Source organism: Lissotriton helveticus, chromosome 9 (assembly GCF_964261635.1).
Source record: "Lissotriton helveticus chromosome 9, aLisHel1.1, whole genome shotgun sequence".
Classification (NCBI taxonomy): Eukaryota; Metazoa; Chordata; class Amphibia; order Caudata; family Salamandridae; genus Lissotriton; species Lissotriton helveticus.
This window is the reverse complement of record NC_136070.1, coordinates 478,752,060-478,770,239: the sequence shown is the minus strand read 5'-3', so window position 1 is coordinate 478,770,239 and position 18,180 is coordinate 478,752,060. Positions and strand designations below refer to the sequence as shown.

The 18,180-nt window shown below is 46.6% G+C and overlaps 2 protein-coding genes across 9 annotated transcripts in view; one reads left to right on the top strand and one right to left on the bottom strand.

Annotated features, from left to right (window-relative positions):
• The window catches only part of BRF1 (BRF1 general transcription factor IIIB subunit), a 1,219,927-nt gene that overhangs the window by 584,819 nt on the left and 616,928 nt on the right, over positions 1–18,180 (top strand). Inside the window, exon 1 of one of the 4 annotated variants that reach the window (XM_078660300.1) lies at positions 12,507–12,722. The exons of the other annotated variants lie outside the window; for them this stretch is intronic. Coding sequence (XP_078516426.1) covers positions 12,656–12,722 — 67 coding nt within the window. The 5' untranslated portion in view covers positions 12,507–12,655. Of the gene's footprint in view, positions 1–12,506; positions 12,723–18,180 lie in introns of those variants that run through there. 4 annotated transcript variants of the gene reach the window in all.
• BTBD6 (BTB domain containing 6) lies at positions 9,352–17,436 on the bottom strand. Of its 5 annotated transcripts, none has more exons than XM_078660302.1 (5): positions 17,324–17,436; positions 14,913–15,171; positions 12,052–12,142; positions 11,722–11,840; positions 9,352–10,706 (listed from the first exon to the last, which is right to left on the bottom strand). In XM_078660302.1, the coding sequence occupies exons 2-5, from the start codon at positions 15,092–15,094 to the stop codon at positions 9,674–9,676; spliced, it is 1,425 nt and encodes a 474-aa protein (XP_078516428.1). In that variant the 5' UTR covers positions 15,095–15,171; positions 17,324–17,436; the 3' UTR covers positions 9,352–9,673. The 5 variants fall into 5 exon arrangements, with proteins under 5 accessions (XP_078516428.1, XP_078516429.1, XP_078516431.1 ...); XM_078660303.1 differs by lacking the exon at positions 17,324–17,436 and adding an exon at positions 15,487–15,821; XM_078660305.1 differs by lacking the exon at positions 14,913–15,171 and having other exon boundaries at positions 17,324–17,416.

Genomic DNA, 18,180 nt, shown 5'->3' with positions numbered 1-18,180 from the left:
TCGCCTACGCAGCGCGCAGTCGCTGCATAGGAAAAAGACCTTTAGCTATCGATTCAGTTTGGCTGCCAAAAACGTGCACGCATTGCATTGCCTTCAATGGCAACGCGTGCACGTTTGGCGATTCCCTTGCGTGAGCGAGCTTTGACATATGGTTCCTGCTCGCTCCCACAAGGGAATCCGGCGCAGGCCCCCTCCCCTGCTTCCTCCTCCTCTCCACGTCAGCGCGAGGCGCCCGCTTGTCTTTTTTGGATCAATTTCACAGGGAAGCAACTAAATGAAAGAAGGAAAGAGGTTGTGAACCGTTTCTTCAAGTCACGGTTTTCAGTAAGTGAAGAGCAAGACAGAAAAAGAAATAATAGGAAGAGAGGGGTGGGGGCAGCTGCCAGCACAGAAAAGAAGAGGACATTGTCCATGTCTTCGCTGAGCAGTAAGGAAGAGACAGCGCCCTTTTCCTTCTCTGCCAGTCCCGAACGTCCACGAAAGCAAGCGGAGTATTTTTGCTCTGTAAACTGTAGTCCGCAAACAGACTGTCTCCCTCCGCTGAGTAATGATATGAAATACTCCTCTGGGCTGTAACTACTAAATTATCCAGAGACAGAGAAGGTAAAATGCGCACCAACACCCTCCGAGCCAGCCTGGTCAGAAGCCTGGCAAATGCACTGCTTGATGTCCAAGTGCGAATTCATAGCAGCAGCAAAGGCATTTTACCAGACCTCTGATGCAGACACAGGCAAGGAAAACAGTAACAGCTTTGTTGTACCACTTGTCAGGTCTCTAGATGTTGTGAGAGTTGTAAACTAGTATCAAACTCAATGGTCCTCATGCTGACGTCAGAAGGACGAAAGGGCTCACAGGGATTAGAACCTTTCACATTCAGGTGACACATCAATCTCTATGATGTCTTTATCAGTACACAGAGCTGTTGCGCCATCTTAAAGTGGAAAGTGTGCACTTTGACTTGTTTACTGTAATAAAACTGGTGTGCAGGGCATGGAGGCAGTCTTTTCATAGACGGCTGCTTTTTCTCTTTTTATTTTTGCAATGTTGGGTGCCTTATGATTTTCTTTATTGCCTATGGATGCGCAGGACACCCATTATTTAAAGCACATTGCAATGGATGGTAAAATATGGGTGGAAAAGTATATTCTCATTCAATTGTTCCTGTGTTTTTGCTGCCTTATTTTGATATTTAGAAACCTAAAGTATTATTTCATTTTTAACATTTTATACATTTTATATTTGATCCAAGTCTCAATAATTTACTAAGAAAACAAAAAGAACCATTTAGTGTTTTCGTACTACATCTATATGCAAGGAGTAAACTGAAGGCCAGGATCTGGCCACATGGGTGCACAAATACGTAACTGTATTTGATAACGTTTCACAAACTTTTTTTTAAAACATTTGTATTGATCTCTTTCGCAGTTTCTGTGGTTCTTTCTGGGACTAGACTCTGGCACATGAAGAGCCTATCATGGAATGCACAGTGTCCAAATCAATAAGCGCCCAAGAAACATCTTATTCCTGGCTGGGTTTAAAAACAAGCATTTGCAATGCAATAGGTCTCATATTTATGCAAGTTTGAGCTATTGACATTGCAAATAACAATGTCTTTTAAGTTTGTTTTCGTTTTTAAAACATAAATAAAAGGCATTATCATTTACAATGCCAATAGCTTAAACGTGGGTAAATGAGAGACCTATTGCAAGTTTTTTCACAATACTGATATTGTTTTGAAGGCATATCATTTGGTGGCCAGAATGTTTAAACATTTTGCTATTTCTAGGCCTGCTCCTTACTTTTTCCAGCTCCTGCGTGGGTTTTGTCGCTGGGTTTTAAAGCCTTTAAACCTTTAACCACAGTGGATTTAATATTTCTATCATATACGGTTCTATTCTTGGTGGCTATCACCTCTACTTGAATGTTTGGGGAACTGTCGCCTATACTATGTCATCATTCTTTCTACACTTTCTTGGATGATGCGTTGGTACATAAATTAGAGCCTGCATTTCTTCCTAAAATGAATTTGAATTTTGTACTCTTCATAGGAAATGGTTCTTCAGGCATTCTTTCTTTCTCCTTCCAAGGAAGAGCATATGTTGAATTTATTGGATATTAAGCGTGCTCTTTCTGTTTAGCTTGACGGATCCAGCGAGTTCAGAAAGACAGACTCTTTGTCACTTTTGATCTGCCAGGAAGAGGTAACAAACATTGGCTTAGCCAATAGATCTCGCTGTTGGGACCATATTTAGTTATGCAGCACAATATCCTTGGTGCAACAACATCAACTGTTTCATGGCTAAACACTTATATGGTCCCAAAGGCGGGAACTATTGGCTATGCCAATGCTTGTTAGTTTCTGTAACTGTTATAGCTAAAAAGAAATGATATCATCATAGCACACACTTTATTGCCATAAGTATCCATTATTGAATTCAGTGGGTTTCCCGAGCGAAATAACTTGGATAGATATACTTTATATGCCAAATATGGCTAAATTTTGTATTTTGCTAAATGGTTCAGGAATCTTGTCTATTAAGCAGGAACAAGATCGCAGTGCAAGATTCTCGTATAGGAAGAGCCTTGCTGCTTAGTACATTTGAGTAAACAGCAGAGGTGCCTATTGCACAGGAATCTGACCAGAAGCTTACACCTTATCAGAAAGACTTTAGACTGTATGTAATTTGGTCTATTGATTTCGAAGCGAGCATCTTGTTTTTGCTAAAACTGCGCTAGGTTTTAGCATTTAGTCTTTTAAATTAAGGAATTACTAAACTCTGGAACATTTTAAATATTTGGCTAGGCTTTTGTTGCCTCGTGGTCATAGCCTTCTACATGTTCAAGAAACTGTTTCCGTTTTACGATCCGACATGATAGGCTCCATTGCAGTTGGGAAGTTCCTGGAATGTTGACAGCAGCAGCCAGCCGCACAGGGTGACCGTGTGCATTCAGTTAGAGGTCTTGTAAACAGAAGGGCACACTCGAGTCTGAACGACTGGTAGAGATATCAGGGTGGTTAATTCCAACCTGTGGATGGTTTTTCTTGCGTGTAATGAAATGAGTTGTATTCCGAGTATAAATATGGATATCTGGCAAGTATGGAATGAGCCGCAGAAAAGTATTCTCGAGCTGTGCGTTTTCAGTGGAGCTACTTTTCTCTTCTTAGTTATTCTGCTATGTACATCCCTCTTGTATATGACACATATGTTGCAGGGTCTGTTGTGGCCAAGAAGTAGGCCCAGTTCCACGTGCGTGTTCTGCCAGTGGTGACGGGCTGTAGAATGCAGTACAGGGAAAGCCTACAACCGCTCCTCAATACTGTTCCAGACTCAGCATCTTAAGCCAGACCACCAAAAGGGTGAACACGTCTAAAAGGCAAAATTAAGCCATTAAATATTTGTTTTTCTCTTCCTGAATAATGGTATCTTGGATTGCCTGTTAATCATCTGTCCATTTGGATGGAGAACAACAGATGATCAGCAGAGACATGTAATACTGCAGTGGTACCAGTAAATCATTGTTGCACAAGTCAAGATTGAGTTGCATTGACGCCTCTAGTACTTGGAGTTAGGAAACATTCCTAACCTGTACCAAGTCGAGCACAACTATTTTGTAGTGGGGCAGCGTTCAAGAATTTAATTTCTTTATAGATTGTATCACATGATGAGGTGTTAACTCCCTGCTGCCTCTGAGCACGTATCTACCCTTAATCTTGCTTGAATGTAAGCCAGGCTAATTCATGTATTATTCCTGTCTTTGACCATGCCTCCTTGAGGGGCAGTGCGTTTGTGCTCCGTAGCCTGGCTTAAGGGTCCCCGGGAAGTTAGCCTGTTTCTCCTACAGCTTTGTAAACCTCCATCAGTGTAGTCAACTCTACTTCCAATCTTTGTTTTTTGACCTCAGACTGGTGTCTCACTGTTCTTTCTCAAGTCCTCTGTGGGTCATTCATTTTGCTCTCTATGAACGTTTAAATCTTAGTGGTGTGATCCCTTTGCTCTCCCTATCTTTGCTCAAGTCTCATTCAGGGACAGTCCATTTGCTGTTGGCTCTCCATTCCCTCAGTTAAGTCTTATTCAGGGACATTGTTTGCTCTCCCTATATTTCATGTCTCCTTAGGGGCTGGTGAGTCTGCTCTCCCTATTGTCTCAAGTCTTTCAGCGGCAGTAATTCTGCTCTAATCCCTCTGCCGACTACTCAAATCGGCTGCCCCCAGTAGGTGCAAGAGCATTTTACACTGCATGACTCTCCTCGAGCTGTGTAGGTGGAAGAGCAGGACTCATTTGGAAGGAAGGGCAGCAGTGGTGAGCTACATTATTTCATACTTTGATGCACTGAGAGTTTGATTAAGACTTGATTTTGGTGCGAGTTCAGACTAGAGTAAGGGCGAAGGGGTACAATGTAGTTCTGCACAAATGTGTCAAGTCCATTTGGAGGCAGGCTCCACCTTAATAATGGTGCACTTAAAAGTTTCATAATTGTTGTCAAAAGGGCTCTCATGAATTAAGGCAGGCAGAACTTTGCTATCACTGTCTATCCGTTCATGGCAATGGCGTCTGTATTCCAGTGCATAGCGGCATTCAATACAAAAAGACATTGCACTTTAGGCCTAGACAACTGACGGGAGCAGTGTGCATTAAGAGCATCGTGGCTTTAGAAATCAGGATAACTTAGAAAAGGAACTATTCAATAGCTGTACTTTGTTTAACAATTATTAATGTCCAGCAGTCTGTGTAACCTATAACATGATTAAATAGCTTTTAGTGCCTGCAAGAGGTTGCTGAACTGCAGACCGAAGCCAGTGTGTATAAACAGTGCGAGTAGATCTATGTCGCTTGGAGGTCTGGTAAAAAGCACACCCAAGAGTGCTGAAATGGTCTCCTAGAGTCATAATATACTTTCCCTGCTCTTACAAAACTACCTAATCCAGTGCCTCGCTTGCAGAAGGTCTCCACTTGGCATCTCCTCCCCAGAAGATGCAGTGTGCTCCCTCCTCCCAAAGAAAAAATTCTGTCAATCAATCACGTACTGCATGGTGCCTGTTAACCTGCTCACATCTTTCTACCCCCACCTTGCCCCTTTTCCAAACCCTGTGATCAGTTTTTACTGTCCTTACCCTTTGCAGTCATCTCACAAAGATAAAAAGCTGAGCGGTCCCACATAGGGATTCGAACAGGAAGCATCCAGATAACACAGTTCCTTACAGAGGCGGTAATAGCAGCCTAAACTCTCTTATCAGGACAAACACCTTATGTAGACCAGCTTGTCATTCATTCTTTACTTACCTTACCCTTCTAAAGAGTTCCTGCAGCTATATTTTTTCTGGTCATTTGCAAGTTGGTCAGTGATTTCAGGAAACCATAAATACACACTGCAACTAAAAATGCTGTCATTGCAGGGACTCCATTTTGGCAGTGCCACATTTGTAAAATTACATTTAGTCGTGTTATGTGGCAAGGCGAATGCTTTATAAACAATTTTCAGCCGCACACGGTGGAATTAACAGCCTGAATACCTTCCTTCTCTCCATCAGGAACAACTTTCTTTCAGACGCAATATTAAGAAAGTCTTCTGATTTAGTGGAAGCTTGGGCGGGCTACCGTGGTTTTTACTGCTCTCTATCCAACACGGATGCCTTATTTAGTACTGTGCACATTTTGGTTTAAGGCCAAACCACAGCCAGTATCGGTGCCCCTTTCCACAAGTTTAGTTCTCTTTGGCTTCTACGATTGACGTGAACTTCCTGCGCATTTGTGTTAGTGGCTATTGACTGCAGAGGCAGGATTGAGCACCTACTGCGGACATTTTGAATTAATTGATGGTACGTTTGGCTAAAACGCCATGTAAGCTAGAATTGCCCGGGCCCCCTCTGGCAGGTGGAAGGGCCGCAAATAAACAGTGAAGAGTTACAAGTGAGATACGGCGCCAAAGGGCTTCATAGATGTGTGTTGAAATGGCAGAAGTGCAAGACATAACGACATAGCGTGCCTCCTAGGGCGAGAACAGTAAGTTTTATTAAGATTGCCTCGGAAACGAGCAAGCCAAACTGACTCCACTTCAAACCACATACTCTGGAAAGATCATAACCAATAGTAGACATCGCTAGTAAACAACTGCCAGGGAAGCAGTATCGGGCATATAGATATAAAAAGTTGGGAACCAAGTAAACCGATAGACAGCACGTTTTTAAACGCATATTGTAGTGGCAGCCAGCAAGACATCCTCTAACCACTAATTTTCAAACCACTGTTCGAGGAGTTGCATCATGTTTTACTAGCATTGCCTTCGTTTGCAAAAGCTCAATTGCTGATTACAGGAACACAAGGCTTATTTACGAGCCTCTTGCGCCTCCGGAGCGTCACTTTTAATATGGGAAAAAGTGACACACTGGTGGCGCAACAGGCTTGTAAATAAGCCCCACAGTGTAAAAGTATCCAACATTCTTATTACCCACTGCGTGGTTTGCTGCTCAGAAAGCTGAATGGATTTTCTCTCTCAAGAGATTTATTATTTAAGACTCTTAACCATCTGCATATTTGACCCGTTAGCGCAAAGGGCATCTCTTTGGTACACCAGTTACTATCTTGTAAAGTGACAAGCTTTCTATGTTCATGAGATCACATCTTAGCCCTCCAGCAGCCATTGGAACGTCAGACAAATGCCTGCACAGGGTAACGGAACAATGTGGTATAGTAAAACACCACAGCTATGGTACAATAATTGATATGGAAGCCTGTAAATAAATAGTTTTTGTGGATGAGAGGAGGAAAGCAGGTGAATGATGATGTATGAGACCCTTCCTCCCGCTTTACCTCCCTCTCTGCATATTTATTAAATGGCATTCGGGTGATTGCAGCAATTGTCCCAGTAATGTTTACTTTTAAAAATGCAATAGAATTGACGCTTTTAGAGCATCAGAGTGATGTGCTTATCGACCAGGCTTAAATTAATAAAATGTCCCTGCACGTTGATGTCACACACAGTGCTCCTGACTGTTCATTAAGCAGGAAAACTTTGGCAGAAGGGGTCAGATAAATGCATTGAGGTAACGTCCCAGTGCACAAACATGCATGACTGCACGGTAAAGCAGGCCCTGCCCAATGAAGATAGGCGATAAACGGTGGTTGGAACTAAAATTTGGAGTAAATATTAAAGTAGGAAAGTCTACTCGTTTGCCTGTTCCAGATTGTCGACGCTAATGTGTAGAGATTCGTGCTACAGACTCAGCTATGCGTCTAAACTGTAGGCAGCCTAGCATCGGAGACAGTCATGTGGTTCTGCTGCCACTCTTGGACAAGTGTGCAATGAAACGAGAATTGGGAGGAACTCGAGAAGCTTAACCATGATTTGGGGGAACAAAACAAAATGTCGATTGCAAATCAAGATCTGGGGTGAGAAATTGACATCTCTGAAAACACAAGCATCCTCAATGATACCAGGACCACAGAAACTTAACATCTCTGACGGCTCTGGCTGCTAGATAGGAGTACACATTTAACGCATGTACCTGCTTTAAGCGCCATTTTGTTTCTGACAGATTGAAAGAGGCTACACTCTTGCGGGTGTTGAACTCTCAAAGTGAAGGACAGAGGAAAGTACAAATATACACTCAACAGTAGAAGTTACTCATACGGAGAAAATGATAGTATATTTGCCTTTTTTTTTTAATCCGTTTTCTGGCCTGTTTATAGACCTGACATTAAGCAAGTTCAGCCTTTTTTTTTTTAATTCTATGAGAAAACACAAATACTGCAAAATCCATTCAATCTCCTGCAGTCCATGACAGATGCTTCTCCTCTTGTGCATGGCTATGCCATGAATGACGTTTTATAGAGCGCCGAAATACCTTGAGGTGTCCTGGCGCTTTTGACATGGTTAAGAGGAGAGTTAACCCAAGAACAGTCCGCATTTCTTTTTTTTTTTCCTCCTAACACGGGGCAATCCTGACTTGCCAACGTGTCTGCTCAGAGTAATCTAAGAATGAATGGCTGGTACCACGAGAACCTTTGTCTTGTGAACATAGACCCTTGATTATGGAGCTCTCTGATCTAGATCATCTTAAAAATGCCATATTGCTGTACTGGAAGCCAGTGTAGTGACTGTAGGTGATGTTTTATGGACTTACAAGCCAGAGTGTTCACAAAGAGATTAAAAAAACACACAACTCACGCCCTTGTCACCAGCAAGCTGGACTACCAGAACAGCATATATGCAGGAATTGCCAAGCAACTCACCAGAAGACTGCAAACCGTCCAGGACTTGGCACCCAGACCAATCCGCCCACGCAGAACACACCACTTCTCAGAGAACTTCACAGGTTCCCAATATACAAATATGCATAGTACAAACTTTTTACTCACATATTTAACGCTCTACACCACACAATCCCTGCCTACATGAACAATTGCATCACTTTTCACTAACGCCCCCAGCTAAGTCTTCTCTGCATCCCACAAATATACAGAAAACAGATTCAGAGGCCAGACCTTTTCATACATCAATCCTAAAGCGTGGAACACCTTTCCAGTACATATCAGAACCTACTCTCTTTCTCAGCTCATCAAGAAGCTTAAGACAGGTTTTTCGATTAACTGCTGCCCTAGGCCAGGCACATGTGTGCTTTTAATACCCTCGAGGTTAAGTTTGCTTTACAAATGCATACAACATTAGTTTCCCAACTGCATTCAGAACTATCTGCAGCCTGTTGATCAGATTGTCAGGAAGACCCTGTAGTAGAGAGTTGGCATAATCGAGATGAAACAAGAGCCTGTATAACCTTGACAAGAGGATAGTGGGAGAGTATTTTTCTAGTATTTGTAGAACAAAGAAAAAAGTAGATATGATTTAAGTGATGTGTACAGTAAAGGCAAGTTAGTTGTCCAACAGCACAACCAAGTTTCTAGCAGACCATACTGGGATAGACATTTCACCATGTTTAACAGGCCAACATCTGGCTGACCAAAATAGGGGTTGAGTGCCAAAAAATACCTCTGTTTCTCCCCTTTAGCTTAAGCTCTTGTGGCACATCCACTCCACCACTGTATACAGCTTGAAGTAAAGTTGAGTGGCAGTCTTCAAGATGGAGACATTAATGCGTGTACTGTCTGCATAAGGTGTGAAGTTGAGCACAAATGATATGACTAGTTCCTCTAGTGGAGCTACAAAAAATGTCAGTGTAGCACCTTCTTAGATTAAGTGCTGTTTCCTTGCAAAATCTCCATTTTATATTGCCATGTTAACATAAGGCCTTAATGCTGAGAGAACATTACAGTGCTTGCTTCCTTTCATCAAGACATAACTTCACTAAGTAAATAGACATCTTACAAAATGACCAGCAGCGACCAAATGCACAGGTTTATGAGCAAAAAAAGTTTTATCTCTTTCATAAGCTGCTCACTGAAAATTCTGAGAGTCAGCTGCATTTAGTTTCTTGTACAAGTTATTTATATACAAAATAAATGCACGTTGCGTGCAGCTTTAACATTCCACCATGTGGTGCAAATTCAATAATTAAGTGAAATAGCTTACAAATAAATAAAATAAGATTAGGTTCTAGGGCATTCCTTCACTGTAGTGGACAGCTACACAGTGTAACATTCCATACTGCCTAAGAGTGCTTTAAAACAAAGTCCCTCTAATGTGCTTCGCAGTAATGAAATGCAGTCCGGTGAATGCGTCATGCATAGAAAATGAGTTCCGGGATCTGTCCTCCTTGTACCCCTGTGCCATTGGTACTGTCGGAAGAGCACTGGAACTGGAATGTCACTTTCCCACACTGCACCTCCGTCATGCCCTCCTGCCCAAAATAGCTGAGTTCATTGCCATCCAAGATGGCGCTCACATTGTAGAACGTGTCCTGCTCCACCTGCACCGGGTGCTCGAACCAGACCGAGAACGTGTTACTCGAGCCATCCGAAATAAATTTGGTCAGGTTCTGTGCAAGTACGGCCCCTTGCCGCTTCAGTTCTATCTTCACACTATACTCCGCTTTACCACAGCTTGAGCCATATAGTCCCAGTCCCGCTATAAATATCCTTTTATCTACGGCAAATTGGATGCTGTCACAGCGGCCTCGGTACCGCCACTGGTTACTGCGGTAGGCCGACGACTGAAATCTGTGACATCGCTGAGGCACCAGTCCTTTTCTTTTTATGAGCGGGAACTCCAGCTGGGGTTTGTTGGCGGCAGTGTACCACAAGAAGATGTTGTGGGTTTCTTCCAGGGTTAGGATATCCGATTGAGCTGCCCCATCGGCAAACTCCTCCAAGGTCATGGTTGGAATCCGTACCAAATATAAAGATTTCCCCAGTACGTTCCTCTTGTTCCTAGATGTAACTGGCAACCCTTGTCTCTTACATTCCGCGTCCGCCCAGTTCAGGACGGCCTCAAAGACGACAACCTCTTTTGTGTTCAGTGTTTCCCGGGTAACTATGATCTCCAGGGTCTGCAGGTCTATCTCACAAAAGCCTTCAGATTTTAGCGCCAGTTCTGCCTGCGCATCAATGACTTCCCAGCATCGCTGAGTCAACTCCGGCTCCTCGAAAAGTCTGCTCTGGGACAGCAGCACACAAGCATTCTTAGCCTCCAAACTAGTCTCCAGGAAGTTGACACAGGCCTTGGCAAGGGCAGGCACGATGTACTTCTTGGCTGCATACAGAGTTGCGAGCACAGTGTCTGCTTCCAGGTCAATCTCGTCGCTGTACATGTACCTAGTAAAGAAACACATGTTCATTAAATTCTGCCAATCCACCAGAAAGGTTTCTCTTTACATTGACATAAACTGACGACTGGATCACAAACTTAAATTAAGAAGCACAGTCTACAGCATATCAAAAACAGCGTCTGGAACCAATACATGCGATTACGCGTGGACCATGTAGGTAGTAATGGTTGTAACTAGGTTAAGGGGTGCATAGAAGATGTAGAAGGGGGAGAATGTAAGTAGGGCGCAAAGAAGATGACAGAGCGTCAAGATGATCAGGCAAGGTGAATATTAGACTTGTAATTTGGGTGGTGGAAGTTAGGTATGTGGACGGGGGAGGCATAAGGAAAAAGGGGATGATGCAAGCGTCAAGGAGCTGGTGGGTTCCCAGATTAAGTGCCTTCTGAATGCTACAAGTTTTTAGCAAATATGGGGGGGAGGTACCCAGGTTTGGGTTGTAGATAGTCAGGGGGTGGTTGGGAGAGACTAGAGCACGAAAAGCTATGCGCACAGGACAGTACAGAAGGAGATGGTAGGTTCCATCTACAAAGCAAGTATGAAAAGCCATCAGGGGCAGCACAGGATAATTAGGAAGAAAATACACTTATTACATAATGTGTCTAATACGGTTTAAATATTAGAGCGTTTGGACTGTATTAAGTTTACTGAGATCGTAGTCTTATTAAATTACATGGTTTACTCAAAGCCTAATTGTAGGCTGGGCTAGCCCACGGCCAATAGTCTTTTCACGCAGCACAGATTTTTTCATATTTCCTAATTAGCCATCATGGGCTTTTGTTTAATAAAAAAAAGCCTTGCTGCAGTAGTAACCGTGATCTGCTTGCATTTTTAAATGTCAAAGCCATTAGGGTAAGCTTGCATGGTTCACTGACTGTGAAACCATTTGAAACTATCAGAGCTGCAGGAGGGCTCGGTCTGCGCCATAAATACTGTATATAAAATAATACATATTTTATGAGCTCTTCCTTTGTGCTCGCTGCAAGCCTAGAATGACCACTTACTTTAATAGGATTAGAAAGGCCGCAGGTTCGACGTCTGGTATGTGGATTTCGGACTTGACTTCCGCAAGATCGCCATAAAACATAGCGTAGAAAACCGAGCTTCCAACCGCCAGCACATACTACAAAACACAAATGATGACAAAATTGATATTGGTCAAAGGAATCTAAGTCTTAAAATCTACAGGGGCATGTGTATTCAGGAAAAATGTAATGCAACAACACTGCTTTAAACTGGTACTTGGGTACACTACAACACCAATGTGAAGTCCCACAAGTGCTATTAACACTAAACATATTACAAGTATTGCTAGAACTCCAGCTTTCACAAACCTTGTGTGCAGGAACTTTCTTGGACGCCCCTGGGGGTCCCACGATAAAATGGACGTCGGCCATCAGTTCGTTGTTGAACATCAGTGCATTCCTAGAAGAGAACGAAATACTGTTAAATGTGCACTTCACTCATGAACACCAAAAAAAACTGATTTCCAGCCCAAGCCCCTTCCCATCAGGGGAATAGTGTCCGATATTTATCAAGCAGCCCTCATTAAAACGATTTCCCAGCCGTTACCCAACACACAAACACGGGTTTCAGTCATTGGTGTGAGGAAACCAGGCAACTGTCCATGGTGGCCTCGTAATTACTAAACCGTGCTCGCGACATACAGGTGCGTCCTCACGTGCAACTGGTTGACATTTTGCTAGCACCCGACCGCGCCTCCCAGAATCTTTCAGCGGCGAATGCCCGGGCTCCATTGATACCGGAGCCTGGCACCGCCTGGGAGGGACGTGGGCACGCTTCTTTCTGGGTGTGTGCAGGCTCGCCCCTCGGAATCTATTCCCGGCTGCACACCAGCCATTCGTGCTGTGGGTGTGGTAACGTGATGCAATCAGCTTGTCCATAACAAGGGCCGGCTGCTCTCTAGCTTGATGAGTAATGGAGGGCGTGGCTCTATTGGTTAGATTTCGAAGACCAATCAGGAATGCTGTAGCAGTCCGGATCGGTATGTTTTTACTGACTGCTCTTAAAGTCTGCTGATGACCGTGTGTTTTCGTCTCATTTTTAGCGCTTTATAGACTTCTGGTCATTTATTGACTTTCGGGTATAGCACTCTAATCATTTATTGACCTTAATGAGTTAAAATGTTGGATCTGACAGAGCCAGGAATCAGTGGGGTACTCTGCACAAGTGTAGGTGATGTTTTAGATTTCTCATTTCTGAAACACCTGCAGAGGTGCTGCACAGGGAGCTGCCGGGCCGTTTGACATGGGGGGAAATGATTTGCATGAAAAGGCCCTGGGGGGGGGGGGGGGGGGGGGGGGGGGAAATATCATTTGAGTTACTCTGAATCCCAAGCGTACTAGCATTTTACTGAACCAGATTATGCTATCCTATAGAGCACCGTACTTTCCGAACTTTAAAAAACAAAGCCCAACGATTGAAAACCAGAAAAGGCTCTTGTCTGATGCCATGTTCCCTCTCAGAGTTCACATAGGTTGAGTATATATGCTAAAGCAATACATAATTGGCGGAAAGGGGTGAAGGAGGTAGTTGGGCAGCAACGCCCGCCCGCCTCCCTGTCACTGATAGTCTGTCAACTAAATGCCAACAAACTAAAAGTGACATGTGCCTGCAGCACACAACGAATGGCATTTATTTATTTCCAGCTCTTCATTGCATTGACATAAGTCAAATGAAGATTCCGACGCATGCACTATCTAAAGAGTTTTTTTGTACACTGGCCTAGTGTCGCGAAAGGAAAAGACCACGTTTTAAAGTATAGCAAAAGCCCACACCATACTGAAGGATGTAACCATGCACACGTTAGGGAGGAAAAATCTTCGTTCAGCAGTGTTTGTTGCTGTGGAGTTTCCCAACAAAGCCGTTGAAAAGCAACACGCAGGACAGATGAGCACCAGGAATAAACCGCACTGGGGAATGTTAACTTTTATTTGCGGAGAAAATATGTGAACACCACATTGACACAGACTATTATAGCAGGTTTGCAAGGGAGCCCTCAACCTGGGTTCCGATGGAGAATCCATCAGTGGAGTGGGATGGGAGTTTGCCTGATCACCAGCGTGGTCAAAAGACTCTACTGACAGCCACAGGAGATGGCCTGAATCCTGTAGCCTACTGCTAAGGGGCGTCGGGGACCCCGAGGGTCAAACAGGAAGCACCCAACATAAGGCTGTTCTATCCGACATGTGTGTGCACTGAACCCGCCTATCTGGTATGGGCACTGCTACTCACAAGGCTGGGCAGCTTCTTATCTGGCATGGACGGTAAGGGGCAAGGCTGGTTATCTAGAACCGATCCCTCCTAGCCGTCACAGGCAGCAGGTGAAACTGCTCAATTGACACTGCAGTTTGTCATGCAGCTTTCTGGGTGGTAGCAGGGTACAACTGAAGAGGGTATGCTTTGGGATTATGTATAGGCATGGTTTGTGGTGTCTGCTGTGTGAAACTGCCTTGTGTGGTGTGTCCTACTCGAGAGTGGAAAAGTAGGAGTTAATCGGTTGGCTTGCACTACGAGTAGACCTTAAATGTGGTGGGAAGGAAGTTACTGGATGGTTGAGTGCGACCCCTGGCGTGTCTCTTGCGTGTAAATCATATAGTATACTTTGATGGGCGCTGTAATCTACTCTCCAGCTATTCTGTGTGACACGTGACTTAACAAGTGTGGACACCGCTATCTGTATGAACTTGGGACTCTGTTACTGGCCTCTGGGTGGTAGTCCTCTCTGGGCTTGGCACCGGTTTCTCATAGATGGCCTTAGTAAAGCTGGGACAGGGCAGCCCAGCCATCATCTTGTTTTATGGATGCGGATAGTGCGTGGTACTCTCGTGGCTAGTGGCCTGCGCATCTCACTGTTATTGCTGCGGTAGGTGCTGTATGTAAGGGATCTTGCATCTGCCGCTCTGGGGGGTGAAGCATTGCTGCCCCCGATCCGATGCCCACGCCGGGTGGCCCTTCATTTACTCTTTATTTCGGGGGGGGCGGAAGCAACCAGCCTCCCACCCTATATGTACTTGGGCCCTAAGCCTCTTCTCCGATGTGTTTACTAAGATCTAAACTCCGGGAGGGATGTTAGCACAGCCAACCCTAAACTCCCCTGATGGGTGGGGTGGTCATTCTCATGACCTGTACTACTCAAGTAAAGTAACAAAGGGAGAGAGCGCTCTGAACTTACCTCTCCCTCAGGGTGGGATGGAAACACTGCCAGGTGCCGCCTTCTGGGTGGTTGTTATTGAGGTTGCTCTCCGGGGGCTGCGGCGGGGCGGCCTGCTGCAGGTGCAGGCAGTTCTTCTTGCTGTTGGCAGTGTTGTTGCTGTTGTCTAGCAGGGTGTGTGTCGGGTACAGTTCTGCAGCCATCTTCCCGGGCACGGGCTCAGAGCATGCCGCGGCCTTGGCGCCGGCCCGCACGGTCCGCCGGGACTTCTTTAGGGTCTCTGGAAGCAGAAGGAGGAAAGTCAGACACTTCATGACCCGGCCATGGAGGCACCCCGGTGGCATCGGAGGAACGCGTTCCCAGAGTAGCAGCGGCCGGCTCCGCGGCGGTCCCTGCCGGGTTCAGCCCAGAGTAGGCGCGCTCCTTGCCCGGGCCCCTGTACTCATTGATCAGGGCCCAGGAGTGGCCTCCGTGCCTGGCGCGTCTCCCCCACTGCTCCTGTGATGTGGGAGTGATGCCAGCGGGCACTGCTCCATCAGCAGGGCGGCGTTAAGAGCCTTCCTGCGGAATGAGTGGTTGTCGAAAGGCTAATTACCGCTCTAACGGACTGTTCCCAGCAGCCTTCGGTCCCCGGGACAAGTTCTTAGAGTCGCATCCTGCACCCCTCGGAAGGACTGCGTTTGTTTTTAAACTGCCCGATGGGGGCCACTCCAGTGCAAGGTCCGCCTGCAGTGCCCCGCTTTCCTGCTCCAGCACATCCCTCTGAGGTACCCAATCCCGAGCGCCAGAGCGAACCCCCAAAAAGGTGTTTGCGTTTTAAAGTCTGTGCCAGGTCCTTGCTCCCCTCTGGTTCTGTCCTCTCCTGCAGCCCTGGACGATCCCCGTGCTCTGGAGCGCAGTCGCTTTGTTGTTGTGAGAAGTAGCCGTGATGGAGAGCCCTGAGCCCGGCTCCGGCGCCGCCTCTTCCCCGCCCCTTGTGTACGTGTGAGTCCCGCCCTGGCAATACAGCCCACTGCAGGGGCGTGGCTCCGCCTCATTCTGTGCCTGTGCCTGCCCCCCCCCCCCCCCCCGTACTGTGAACTCTGGAGCCCCTGAAGTGCCCTCCTCACTGCCACCGGGGTACTACGTGGTTAAGTGGCTGTGCGCAACGGCATCTCGTTCTCCAAGGCTCCTCGGCGATACCAACTGAACTTTGCAGTCCCACTTACTCCCTCAGTACTACAACGTGCAGTCCCCCCTGCTTTCCATCTCTACCTATCTGCACTGTGAACACACCGCCCAATCTGCCCCGTCACCTCTGAAGTCCCCTCTTCCACGTCCCATCAATGTTCTGCCCCTGCCCGCACACTATTAGTCCCGTCTCGCTTTCTACCGTGTCTGGCTGCCACTGTTTTGGTAGACTAACGCGGTGCACATCTGTGCACTGCTGCACCCGTACAGCTGCGCCCTGGTCGTTAACTTCTGCGTTCAGTGTCCACTGGATCGCTGTCTGGCCCTGTTCTTTCTTCCTCGCTCCCTCTTAATTCTCATCGCTCTTATCTGTCACACTTCCTACTCATTTCCTAGTAGCTTCTTCCCTCTATTTACACGTTCCCTTTCTCTCTCCCCCCCCCCCTCTTTAAGCAATCTTTCTTTCACCCTCTTTGCTCTTTCTGCTCTGTCTGTACTTCCGCAGACCAGACCGTCCTGTATGAAGCACGGAACGGACGGGGGTGGGGAAACTCAAGTGGAAACAATACGTCTTTCTTAGTCCCCGTCAGGCTCCCTCCTCCTCAGTTTTTTCCTGCCAAGGGTTCAACGACTGCAACATAGTGCATCCGGATCGGTACAGAACTGCACCCTGAATGGGGAAGCGCAGCGGGGTGCACCTTTCTGTGGCTGAATGTGTGGACTTAGGTGTTAGCTAATCGCGTACCTGCATGCACAGCAGGATTTAAGTACGGTGCAATGTAGGGGCTACGTCTCACGCTGCTTCCTACAGCTCCCCCACTGCGTGGGAAATGTAAACAGAGCAAAGAAGCGCAGCTACCCCTCCCCCACACCTTATTGAGCACCCTCATCCGGTGCATGGAGGATGGGTACATTTTGAACGAAAATCGAGGGTCCAACGGGAAGCCCTACCCGAGCAGCATCCGCCCCCTGCCCCGCAGCTTGTGCATGAACCATGCATGCGTCTTGGCACTGCCATTGGTCAGGGATGAGACCCACTGCGCTCTAATCGGTGCAGTACCTCGTTCGAGGTAACCAGGGGCAGATCAACAGCCACTGCCGGGGAGGATACTGGTGCAGCGAGCCGGCAGCGCTCAGGCTTGCGCAGGGTTTGTTGTCGTTGTGCCTACAGCTCCGCTTAACGCTCTCCCAGCTGAACAAGGGGATCCCACCCCAAGCCGCACGCCCCCGCCGCAGCATCCATTATCAGTCGCGGTACCTACCGGACGCTACCGGGCCTGCTCCCAGGGGATCGCGGCCGCTGAAGTTTGCGGTGCTGAGCCGTCCTCCGTCCGGTGGGAAGCCATGATTGTGGATCTGGCACGGAGGGGGCGGGGCCTATGTGCACATCCTGTTTCGGCTCTGCCTGCTATGCCGCTCGTGACCCGCAGGGGGCGCTGACTCCCAATGGACCAGCGTCTGGAACCGCAAAGCCTCTCTCCCCAGCTGCTTCTGGCACGGAGCTTTGTTGCTGAGAGAAACGACGGGGAATGAAATTAGCTTTCCTGCTTAGAGGAACTACTGGGAAATATTCAAGCCTGCCTGCCCACAGCACGCGTCTGCGCAAACACCCTCTTTGTATTCCTGCATGGGAACATAGAGCTCCAGAAAGGAGCAAGGACACACAGACATCCGCGGGGACAGCGTGTTAGCAAAAGGGTACTGTTTTGAGTAAGGTTAGATCGTATCTTAAACACCGATACAGCCACAATTATTCTCTTTAAAAAAATAAATAAAACAAAGTAGGCCAACGCACCAACCACCTCTCCCAGCTAAGTATATGTCCTGCACTCACAAGGCTCTCACTTTACGTCTTTTTGTGACCGTGTGTGGGCAGAGCGTGTATGGGCTGTGTTGGAGGGTTAGAACATTGCTTGACACGTGTGGACATGCATTTTGATAAGCGTTGGACAAAGCTGGTCCAAGCCACTTCCACGGAGTCCCGCCTTCTGATATTCTACACTTGCAGCGACTGGTCAAGCCCCCCCCCCCCCTCTCCTAGATTAACGCGGATCCAGGTTTCTCCACCTGAAAGGGCCACAACCATGTCTGAGTAAGCCATGAAAGTGCATAGAAGTGG

Bases quoted from the DNA above. Each gene is read 5' to 3' on its own strand.
- BTBD6 (XM_078660301.1), bottom strand. From the start codon at position 15,235: ATGCCACCGGGGTGCCTCCATGGCCGGGTCATGAAGTGTCTGACTTTC. The intron at 12,143-14,912 runs GTAAGTTCAGAG...GTTCTCTTCTAG, and splicing joins CATCCCACCCTGAGGGAGAG to GAATGCACTGATGTTCAACA. The intron at 11,841-12,051 runs GTTTGTGAAAGC...TGTGTTTTGTAG, and splicing joins AGAAAGTTCCTGCACACAAG to TATGTGCTGGCGGTTGGAAG.